Source organism: Raphanus sativus, unplaced genomic scaffold, assembly GCF_000801105.2.
Source record: "Raphanus sativus cultivar WK10039 unplaced genomic scaffold, ASM80110v3 Scaffold3376, whole genome shotgun sequence".
NCBI lineage: Eukaryota > Viridiplantae > Streptophyta > Magnoliopsida > Brassicales > Brassicaceae > Raphanus > Raphanus sativus.
The window spans coordinates 1-11,208 of NW_026618682.1; the positions used below are offsets into that span (position 1 = coordinate 1).

Sequence of the window (11,208 nt, forward strand, 5' to 3'; positions counted from 1 at the left end):
GACACCGTAATGATTTTCTTGTAGTCACATCCCAGAGATTTGACGACCATAATGATGTAAAAGAAACTATGAATATGAGTATCCTAATTGGCTTTTTGTGTTCTAATAATAAAAATGTCGCCTAATAATACCGTCGCTAATGCAAAATCTAAAATCATTTGAAAAGAATAAAATAAAATAAAAGAGTATTTTAAGTAAAACAAGAACAGAATCTTTATAACTAAAATAATATTTACTTAGAAGTAATAGAAAAACAAATCTCTTTGTGTGTACTTGCATCCTCGCACCTTGGCTTTATTTTGACTTCAGAATAACTTCTCCTTTCTTCTCTTCACTAAATATTTTATTTTTTTTCTCTTCAATTTTTTTTTTCTCAATAGGTGGAATCAGCCATAGCCAAAAGCTTCTCCTCTCTGATTTGTTGGGATCGAGAGAGACTTTGTCATGAAAATTTGTAGAAACATCATCTCAAAGAGAAGTATATCATTATAGCTAATGTGTGATGCTCTTCTTTTGACCACCACCTCTGTTGGTTTATGACCAGACTCATCGTTGTTCTGCCTACTTTTATCAGATGCAGATTGAAGATTCATGTTTGGTATGTTTGTTCCTCTGTTTCCACCAGATTTTTATGTTTATCTGAGTTTTTTTTTTCTTTCTGGGAAATGAACCAGATTGGTTTTGATTCTTGTTCTTGTGTTCTGATTTGTTGATGTTTCTTTCATCTGTTACTTGACATCCAAGACTCTTCCTTCTAACTATTTTAACCAGATTTGTTTTATGTCTTGTCTTTTTGATCTTCTTGGCTCTGTTTCTTATTTACTTATAAATTTGTTTTTTTCTTTTCTAGACACAACACTGAGTTGGATTTGTTTTCTGTAGACTGGTTTAGCTAATCACTGATTCATGTTCTTTTTTTTCCTCCTTGTAGTGTTGAGTTTTAAACCGACAGAACTATTGGCATAGATATATATACAGCAAACAATGGATGCTAACGAAGTTGAAGAGAGTTTCTTTGCCCCTGGTGATGCCAAGGTATCTGAATCAGACTCCTTTTTTTTTTTCTTCCCCCAATAAATTATTCAAAATTTTTTTCCCTGAGATATTTCACCAAGACATTATAAGATTCTTCTCTTGCATTGATTCAATTAATACTATCAATCTGTACCTCTAGCTCTTGACTTTTTTTTTTCCTTTAATTGCAAGTGTAAAAAGAGTGGCTAACAGATTATTATTATTTCAGCTACATGGAGAAATGTGCAACGCCCTATCAGCGATCTACTGCAGGATCATGTCTATATTCCCCTCGCTCGAAGATGCTCGGCCGAGAAGCAAATCAGGAATACAAGCTTTGTGTTCACTTCACGTTGTTTTAGAAAAAGTGAAGAACATCCTACGCCATTGCACTGAATCTAGTAAACTATATTTGGTAAGTTTTTTTTCTTATATGTCTTATTATAAAAAAACAATTCAAAAGTTCTTAATTCTTCTCTCTAAGTCTAAACCAACCAAGCTCCTTTTTTGACATGGTATAGGCTATAACAGGAGATTCAGTAGTTTTGAAATTCGAAAAGGCGAAAACTTCTCTTTTAGATAGCCTTAGGCGTGTTGAAGACATAGTCCAACAGTCCATTGCCTCTCAGGTTTGTTTTACTTTTTGTTTTTTCTTCTCTCTTATTAGTTTTGATGATATTGTAAATTTAATTTTTAAAAATTTTAATTTATTATTTATCATTTAGCCTATATTTTTAATTTCGTATTGAACACGAAATATCTCAGGATCAGCACTATCTGTGGTACTCTTGTTTTGTCTTCTAGAGTTCAATGGTTTTTATTCACGTCTTACTTTTTGCAGATTTTGGAGATTATAACGGAACTAGAGAACACTCAGTTCTCGCTTGATCCATCAGAGAAGGAAGTTGGCGACCAGATCATTGGACTGCTCCAACAAGGAGGCAACTTCGAGAGCTCATCTGAGAACAACAACGAGCTCGAAGTTTTCCATCAGGCTGCTACTAGACTAGGCATCACATCTTCAAGAGCAGCACTAACAGAGCGAAGATGCCTCAAGAAACTCATCGAGAGGGCAAGAATGGAGGAGGACAAGAGGAAAGAATCAATCGTGGCGTACCTGTTGCATCTCATGAGGAAGTACTCGAAGCTGTTCAGAAGCGAGATCTGGGATGACAATGATTCGCAAGGTAGCAGCTCACTGCCTTGTTCACCGACTGTTCAAGGCTCTCTAGACGATCCTCCAGGCCGTGCTTTCGACAGACAGCTGTCTAAACTGAGCTCCTTCAACTTCAGACCTTGTAATAACAACAGTAATAATAGGAGATGTTCTGTGCAGATGTCTGTTCCTCCAGATGAGTTAAGGTGTCCTATATCGTTGCAGCTTATGTATGATCCTGTTATCATCGCCTCTGGACAAACGTACGAGAGATTATGTATCGAGAAATGGTTCAGCGATGGACACAGCACATGTCCCAAGACACAGCAGCAGCTGTCTCATCTATGCTTGACTCCTAACTACTGTGTCAAGGCTCTGATATCGAGTTGGTGTGAGCAGAACGGCGTTCAGGTCCCTGATGGACCTCCTGAGTCTCTAGACCTTAACTACTGGAGGCTGGCCTTGTCTGTGTCCGAGTCTTCAGGGAAAAGTGTTGGTTCTTGTAAGTTTAAGGATGTGAAGGTGGTTCCTCTGGAAGAGAGTGGGACTATTAAAGAGGAATCTTGCGAGTTAGAATACCAGGAAGAAGCTGAAGTGACACTTGTTGAGAGATGTTCAGAGCTGTTAACCACTTTGAGTGAAGTGGATACTTTGAGGAAGAAGTGCAGAGTTGTTGAGCAGATGAGAGTGTTGCTTAAGGATGATGAGGAGGCCAGGATTCTCATGGGGGAGAATGGGTGTGTTGAAGCTTTGCTTCAGTTTCTTGGAGCAGCTCTCATTGAAAAAAATGATTCAGCTCAGAATGTTGGAGCCATGGCTCTCTTTAACTTGGCTGTGGACAACAACAGGTATGACTCTCTTAACTTATGATTGATGTTCAGACAAAAGTTAGTTCTAAGAATCGGTCTAGTACGCCTAGGCGGCAAATCAGTCATAACCGAAACAATTTTCTTAAAATTCAATTTATGTGTCTCATATCAGGTTAAAAACCTTTCTAAACATGTTAAAATAAGTTATAATCAGTCTAAAGTTGTCTAAATCTGTCAAATCAAGCAATAATATTAGTTTAAATCAACAAATATTATAATTTCTTATTTTTATGTCTAATTTTTATACTTCATCAGAATAATTTATAAATAAACCTAAAATTTTTAAATATCTAATATAAATATAAAATATATTTTTAAAAAATCAATAATCTATTAAATTTTTTTAACATTAATTATTCTTACTTTGTAAACTGGAGGATCTCATTTTGTGGGAATTTTCAGGAACAAGGAGTTGATGTTAGTATCAGGAATCATTCCTCTGCTGGAGGAGATGCTGTGTAACCCACACTCCCACGGTTCAGTGACAGCCCTTTATCTAAACCTCTCGTGTCTCGAAGATGCAAAACCCATCATAGGTTCCAGTCTTGCAGTTCCTTTCATGGTGAACCTTCTCTGGACAGAGACCGAAACACAATGCAAAGTCGATGCCCTCCACGCTCTTTATCACCTCTCCACCTACCCTCCAAACATCCCCTGCCTTCTATCTGCTGACATCGTCAACGCTCTTCAATCACTCACCGTCAGCGATGACCAGCGGTGGACGGAGAAGTCCTTAGCTGTACTGTTGAATCTTGTTTCGAACGAGGCGGGAAAGGATGAGATGGTTTCGGTACCTGGCCTGGTGAGCAACCTGGCCACGATTCTTGACACTGGTGAAGCAAATGAGCAAGAACAGGCGGTTTCTTTGCTTTTGGTATTATGCAAACACAGTGAGATTTGTAGCCAGATGGTTTTGCAAGAAGGGGTGATACCTTCTTTGGTGTCTATTTCTGTGAACGGGACTCAACGGGGAAGAGAGAGGGCGCAGAAGCTTCTGACGCTGTTTAGGGAGCTGAGGCAGAGGGATCAAACCCATCTCACAACAACGGAGCAGCATGTAGAGGTGACAAGCCCCCAAGAAGGTGGATTCTCTGTGGCTGCAGCCGCTGTAACAGAGTCCAAACCGCAGTGTAAGTCAGCGTCGAGAAAGAGAATGGGAAGAGCGTTCAGTTTTCTGTGGAAAAGCAAGAGCTTCTCTGTTTACCAGTGTTAGTTTGTGTAAAGTTGTCCTTGTTTTCACCCTCCTTAAGAGACTTATTAATATCTCTTTTTGAAAGAGTCTTGGAGGACCCAAAAAGATGCTTTGTATAGTTTTTTGGTTTAACTCTTTTACCTTCTATATATGGATTTGCTGTGGAAACATTTTTTTTGGTTAAAACTAAAAAGTAACTCAAAGATTTGTTAGTGTTATTTCTTCATTCACCACTTTGAGACTACAATAAAAAAATGTTTGTCAGTGGAAGTAAGTCCAAGATATCATCAACTAATGTGCGAATTATTTAGAAAAACATAGTTTAAAATCAAGTTTGGAGAACCACATACATGCACAATTTGCGAAACCAACGATGAAGTGATTGAAGAGACCGAAAAGACAATAGTAAAAAAATCAATTAACAAAAAGTAGACAGCTAACATCAATCACATGAAAAATGTAACTATTTGTATAAATAAAAGTAGAAAAGATGTAACTATTTGTATAAATAAAAGTAGAGAATAAGATTTCACAATATAATAATCAAAGAGTGGACAAATAATAAGCCACGCGTCCTGTAAAATAGTTCTGTCTTTATTCGATATGTTATAAATATATGTGTAAACCTCGCCTGTTAAGAACAAAGTGAAATAAGAAATCAAATAAATTTAGTTTAAAAGAGTTTGAAAAAAAAAATTCACTTTAACTGTTGAAACTAAAGTAATTCAAAGAAACTAGAGTAATTCAAAGATTTGTTAGTGTTGTTTCTACACTCACCACTTTGAGACTACAATAAAAAATGTGTCAGTGGAAGTAAGCCCCGTTCTGTATTAATCCCGCATTAGGGAAGTGAATTACTGTTAAATTGGCCATAATATCTTGGCTCGAGAGACAAGCTCCATACACGTGTCTCAGCCATAACGTCTCCCAAGCACAAGACTCACTCGTTACCGAGGCCGCATCTCTGCGGAATGGTGGCCCGGCGACTTTCCAGGGCCCGAGCTTTGACAAGCCCATAGCCCAATCACTTCTTCCACTGACTGTTGCTCAGTAGCTAATCGTTTCCTTTATTTATACACTTGTAGTACTAGAAACATAGGCGATGTGGGACGTCGCTCGTTTCTTTCTTTTCTTTTTCTTGTAAAGTTTACTGTTTACAAGAAGTTACAAGGGCCAGTTTCATACAGTGTAAAAAGCTTTACAAAATTGAAGGACAAGAGCCGCTAAATGAGAAAGAGGGTCTCTATTCTAGACTTTTTGAGTTAAAGTTTTCGCTTAGGATCTGTATGTCACCCAATAATAATAAGATTTCGAATGCAGAGGGTTTAGAAGAAGAAACTGTGCTGCTGATTCGAGATTTCTCGAGACGCCGGAGTAAGATTAGGGTTCCGGTCTACTGTGAATTAGATTCTAGACTAAAGCAGAAGTAGAGCAGGTTTTTGTCGATAATGGCGAATCTCCCGATCCTCCAATTCGAAGAGAAGATCGTCGAAACAGTGGAGAACAACCCGGTGGTGGTCATCATCGGAGAAACCGGTTCCGGAAAGAGCACTCAGCTCTCCCAGATCCTCCGTCGTCACGGCTACACAAACTCCGGCGTCATCGCCGTCACTCAGCCCCGTCGTGTCGCCGCCGTTTCCGTCGCCAGGTGAGTTTATTCTTATTCTTCAACTCTTTTGTTTGAGAAGATCTCGGGGAATTGATGTGATTTTTTTTGTGGCGCTTTTTTTTCAGGCGAGTAGCGCAGGAGCTTGATGTAGCCCTAGGAGAAGACGTTGGCTACGCGATACGTTTCGAAGACAGAACGTCGAGCAAAACGCGCATCAAGTAATTAGAATAATCATGCTCACTTTGTTGTTAAGTTAGTTATGGCTTTTGATTGTGGGATTGTTTATTTGCTCCTCCTCATAGGTACCTCACAGATGGAGTCTTACTCCGTGAGAGCCTCTCTAACCCAATGCTTGATGATTACTCTGTGATCATATTAGATGAAGCTCACGAGAGGAGTTTAAACACGTAATGATTTTTATTATTATTATGTTTCAGACCTGATCTCGGTTTTTTTATTAACTTGGTTCGTTTTTTTTTTTTCAGGGATATTCTGTTGGGGCTAATGAAACGTCTTGTTAGAATCCGTTCGTCGAACTTCAAAGTCCTTATAACCTCTGCAACACTTGACGGCGAAAAGGTTTCTCGATTCTTTTCGGGGTGCCCTGTGTTGAATGTACCTGGGAAGTTATACCCTGTGGAGATATTATACAGCAAAGAGCGTCCTGGCAGTTATATTGAGTCGTCTCTCAAAGTAGCAATTGGTATGTTCTCTCAGCGTTGTTCAGTTTTAATAAGATTTATTATGGTTTAATCTTGCGAAAACCTTTGTTGTTACTACTTGCAGATATACATGTTCGTGAGCCAGAAGGTGATATCTTAATCTTTATGACGGGGCAGGTCTGTTTCATTTGTTTTATTACTCTTGTTCGTTGAAACTTGGTAGAACTGTCTAGATTTCTTGCGTTTCTTATTTGTATTGTATGGTGTGCTTTAAATAGGATGATATAGAAAAGTTAGTATCAAAGCTGGAGGAAAAAGTAAGAAGCTTAGCAGAAGGATCCTGTATGGATGCTATTATTTATCCTCTTCATGGATCTCTGCCACCTGAGATGCAGGTAACGGTTTCCGGATTTTGTTTCTGCAATCAAGATCTCTTGTTGGTCTAAAAGTTTTTTTTTAATTTGTATTGACTTTTATTATTCCTGTAGGTTCGTGTGTTTAGTCCACCTCCTCCAAACTGCCGGAGGTTTATTGTTGCTACAAATATTGCTGAAACTTCCCTCACCGTGGATGGGGTTGTGTAAGAAACCTGGAACCTGAATTTTGAAATTATGTTTTTGGTTTTCACGTCTGATACCTACCGTTTTCCATTTACGGCATAACATAAGATGCTTTTTTCATGTTAAGTCTAGTCCAGGAATCATCAATAAATATTGCTGTTGACTTGTATAGTCTAATTGAAGACTGCAAGTTGTGTCATCAGGTCCAGTAATCGAACCAATCAGACTTTTGTTGCTGGCTTAGTTTTGTCTTTTACTTTCACTATAGATTTCAGTGCATGTTGCTCATGATCACTTTAGTTGAAAAATGTATTTAACTGAGAATTTCTTACACTGCGTTCTTGAATGCTTGTTTGGTCTGGTTCTTCTGTTACTGTTGCCAAATGTCGTATTAGGATGAATCATGATTTTTTGTGTACATTTTAAGCAAATTTTCAGATTATGTTTTGAATGTGGAGATCGATAGCATTTTCAGATAACCCTATTCTTTTCTATGACAGGTATGTTATTGATTCGGGGTATGTGAAGCAAAGACAATATAACCCATCAAGTGGAATGTATTCTCTTGATGTTACTCAAATTAGCAAGTAAGCAAATGAGTTTTTGTTTCATAAATCGTGGTTCATTTCATTAAATTATTATTGAAACTTGTATTAATTTATTGGTGCAAAGAATGAACTCGTAGTTGATGTGGCATGATATTTAAAACAGTACCTAGAAGATATCTACTAATAGAGGTTAAATAGGGACCCCATGAGTTATAACTTATGCTTTATCAGGAATAGCAGTTGTCTCTTGCTCTGGTTTTCATCAAGATCCTACATACTTATTGCGCTTTGAATTTTTTTTAATCTATTTCACTGTGGTGTTACACAGAGTGCAAGCTAACCAACGTGCTGGACGTGCTGGTAGAACGAGACCTGGGAAATGTTACCGATTATACCCCTTGGCAGTCTACCGGGATGATCTCCTTGATGCAACGATTCCTGAAATACAACGAACTTCCCTTGCTGGAAGTGTTCTTTACTTGAAATCATTGGATCTTCCTGATATTGACATTCTCAAGTTCGATTTTCTTGACGCTCCATCATGTAAGTACCAATTTTTATTGGGTTAGATGCTCCAAAAGTTCAATTTTATGTTCTTCGGATTCGACATATCTTATGAAATTTCCTGACCTATAATATGCAGCGGAGTCATTAGAAGATGCTTTGAAGCAGTTGTATCTCATTGATGCAATTGATGAGAATGGAGCAATAACAAGTATTGGAAGGACGATGTCTGGTATATTTAGCGCATTTTTTTCATTGTTTTCAGTTTTATTTGTTTTTCCCCTCAAACTGAGCATATTTGTGGTTCAACAGAGCTTCCACTAGAGCCATCATTGTCAAGGACATTGATAGAAGCAAATGAAAGTGGTTGCTTATCTCAAGCTTTAACAGTCGTTGCTATGTTATCAGCAGAGACTACTCTACTTCCTGTTAGGGGGTTAGTTTGTTTGTGACATACCATTACATGAGTCAGATAATGAAATGTTTCAAATCACAATAGATGCATCAACTCGTCTCGTTATTTTTTTGTGCTTGTATGACAGTAAACCCAGTGAAAGGAAGAGGAAGCGTGATGATGAAGAATCTAATCTTCCTGATGGATCCGGATTTGGTGACCACATTCAACTACTACAGATTTTTGAATGTTGGGACAGTAATAATTATGATATTCGATGGTGCAAAGACAATGGCCTGCAGGTAGATTACTCCATTTTCTTTGTTATCTATTTTCAAATATCCACGTTAAAAGAATGGTGGCTCTTTTCAATTACGAGTGTTTCTGGAATCTAATGCATTTGTTTAGTTAAACCCCTTTTGTTGAAGTTACTTCAAAGGTCGGTTCGTCTATGCCATTAATTTCTTTGTGTGAAAATAATTTGCAGGTGCGAGGGATGGTGTTTGTCAGAGATGTTAGACGACAATTATGTCAGATTATGCAGAAAATATCTAAAGGTTAGTAGTGTTTTATCACAACAAGTTTCAATGGAAGATTTCTTCGTTTGGTTTAAACCAAGTTTTTCCTACATATATTATAGCCTACCGTTAGTAAAACGAATTGGTCTTTCTTGACAAACTAGATCGATTGGAAGTTGGGGCACGAGGAAGGAAGGGTTCAAGCCGAGAGGAGTACAGGAAGTTGAGGAAAGCTCTATGTGTGGGTAATGCAAACCAAGTTGCTGAGAGAATGCTTCGTCATAATGGATTCCGAACGCTTACCTTCAAGCCCCAGCTTGTCCAGGTATTAACTTCTCAAACCAATTTTTCTGTTTTATACTTCTTGTTAAGTGACAATGTTAGATCTTATACTAATCATCATTAACTCAGTAGATCTAATAAGAGAGAAGATTGTAAACTCTATTTTTGGGTTTTGATTCCAGGTGCATCCAGCATCTGTGCTGAGTACCGACAAGGATGGTATGCTACCAAATTATGTAGTGTACCACGAACTGATATCCACCACACGACCGTTCATGCGCAATGTTTGTTCGATTGAAATGTCATGGGTGGATCCCATCAAAAGAAAGATTGAGAAATTAGATGTTGGAAAACTGAGGTAAAAGAAAAACAAACATTCATACTTATTCATTCATGTCTTGTTTACTTTTCTTTTCCCTATTGGTTTGGAAGTAATTGACTGGGCTCTTCTTCTGTTATATGTAGTGGTGGAGCTGATAACTCTTTCAAGGAACCTGAAGAGAAGAAGAGCACGGAGTTGTCTACGAGCAGCAACAATGCAGAAACACCTACAGTTTCTGAAAATGTCGAGAGTAGAATCCAAGCAGCTAGAGAACGGTTTCTTGCTCGTAAAGGACAGAAATAAATAGAACATCAAAACAGAATTTTAATTCTTAACTTACCTTTAATATTTTTTTATTTTAAGAAAAGAATGGAGTTTATTTTTGTCTTCTAAGAAATTAAGATACTTCACAACTGATTGGGCTGCTTTTTATTATAACGACAGTTCAAAATACAGAATGATAATTTCACATTCAAATAAAATTATATAATCTAAATTGAATAGAAGGCAAAACAACAAGATTGAATTAAAAAAACAGTAAACGGGTTTTTATTAGTCATAATAATCAAATCATACCATTAGTAATAAGGCAACCGAAATCATGTGCTTTCCTCTCACAAATTAGCTGCAGCAAACGTAAATACCCAAACAACAACACAACCAACTACAAATTTTATGAACAAACATAATTAAAAACTTTACTAGTAAAAACAAAAAAAATCACATAATAGAGCAATTGCATTTATTCTCCAGCTTAGGAGGAGGTTTCAAATTATCTGCTTTATTATTACTAGGAAGAACTCCAACGTTACTTATCATCATCCCTGCTGCTTCCCCTGCATTCTCATCATTCTCTATATGTACCTCTGTTTTCTCCTCTGTTTCCATTTGCTTCCGACTCGCTTTGGCCACTTTGGAACTCTGTTTCTTATTAGTCTTTGTACCACCACCGCTTGTGTAACTACTCCTGTTCGCATTTGACTTTCCAAGTACTGTCACTGTTGGACGCAATATTTCTTCTTCTTCTTCGGTTCCCGCCACATCCCTTCCTTTGTCCATGGCTATTGACGCAGCTTGGTAAACTAGGTCGTGGACAATGGAGCTGCAGAACAGTATTGCATCAGTGGCTTCTTCAAGCGTGAGGCTCTTGGGCTCTTTCTGACCTGGACACTCCACAAGTACTGTTGACTCATCTGCAGAGAGAGCAAGCAACCATGTCTAAACTCCACTAGGTTTTAAGAAAAAATACGTGCAGTAAAAGCACGGTGAGATGACAATACCTGAAATTTCGTTTACAAGAGGAGCCAAGGAGTTGTGGTGATCCACAGAAGCATGTGCCATATTCTTCTCTGAGCAGTCGTCATCATCCACTGCATTTACGTTGTTGCACTCTGGAGTTTCATCATCAACTCCTAAACCAGGTGTTTCTGGTTCACAACTCTCTGGCTCTGTTTCTGAGGCTGTCGTGGTGTGAGGAGTTTCGTTCACATCCTTTTCTTGTAGCTTAGAGTGATCATAGAGAGAGCAGTCATCAGTGGCAGTTGATGCTCCTACTTCTGATGTGCTCCTTACATGTGC

At 38.0% G+C, this 11,208-nt stretch overlaps 3 protein-coding genes across 3 annotated transcripts; 2 read left to right on the forward strand and 1 right to left on the reverse strand.

The window, feature by feature from the left end:
- The first annotated feature begins 250 nt into the window (after positions 1–250).
- On the forward strand, positions 251–4,443 carry LOC130506537 (U-box domain-containing protein 45-like). The gene is made up of 6 exons (XM_057001220.1): positions 251–598; positions 932–1,035; positions 1,244–1,429; positions 1,536–1,643; positions 1,856–3,018; positions 3,442–4,443. The coding sequence occupies exons 2-6, from the start codon at positions 985–987 to the stop codon at positions 4,250–4,252; spliced, it is 2,319 nt and encodes a 772-aa protein (XP_056857200.1). The 5' UTR covers positions 251–598; positions 932–984; the 3' UTR covers positions 4,253–4,443.
- A 1,077-nt stretch (positions 4,444–5,520) lies between these two features.
- Positions 5,521–10,047, forward strand: LOC130506538 (probable pre-mRNA-splicing factor ATP-dependent RNA helicase DEAH4). The gene is made up of 16 exons (XM_057001221.1): positions 5,521–5,879; positions 5,966–6,058; positions 6,143–6,247; positions 6,326–6,543; positions 6,627–6,679; positions 6,781–6,897; positions 6,991–7,082; positions 7,563–7,649; positions 7,939–8,153; positions 8,254–8,346; positions 8,427–8,550; positions 8,657–8,810; positions 8,996–9,065; positions 9,191–9,351; positions 9,491–9,666; positions 9,774–10,047. Exons 1-16 carry the CDS (start codon positions 5,680–5,682, stop codon positions 9,931–9,933), a joined length of 2,118 nt encoding a protein of 705 aa, XP_056857201.1. The 5' UTR covers positions 5,521–5,679; the 3' UTR covers positions 9,934–10,047.
- A 109-nt stretch (positions 10,048–10,156) lies between these two features.
- LOC130506539 (uncharacterized) lies at positions 10,157–11,202 on the reverse strand. Its single transcript, XM_057001222.1, has 2 exons — positions 10,911–11,202; positions 10,157–10,823 (listed from the first exon to the last, which is right to left on the reverse strand). The coding sequence occupies exons 1-2, from the start codon at positions 10,969–10,971 to the stop codon at positions 10,351–10,353; spliced, it is 534 nt and encodes a 177-aa protein (XP_056857202.1). The 5' UTR covers positions 10,972–11,202; the 3' UTR covers positions 10,157–10,350.
- Positions 11,203–11,208: the final 6 nt, after the last annotated feature.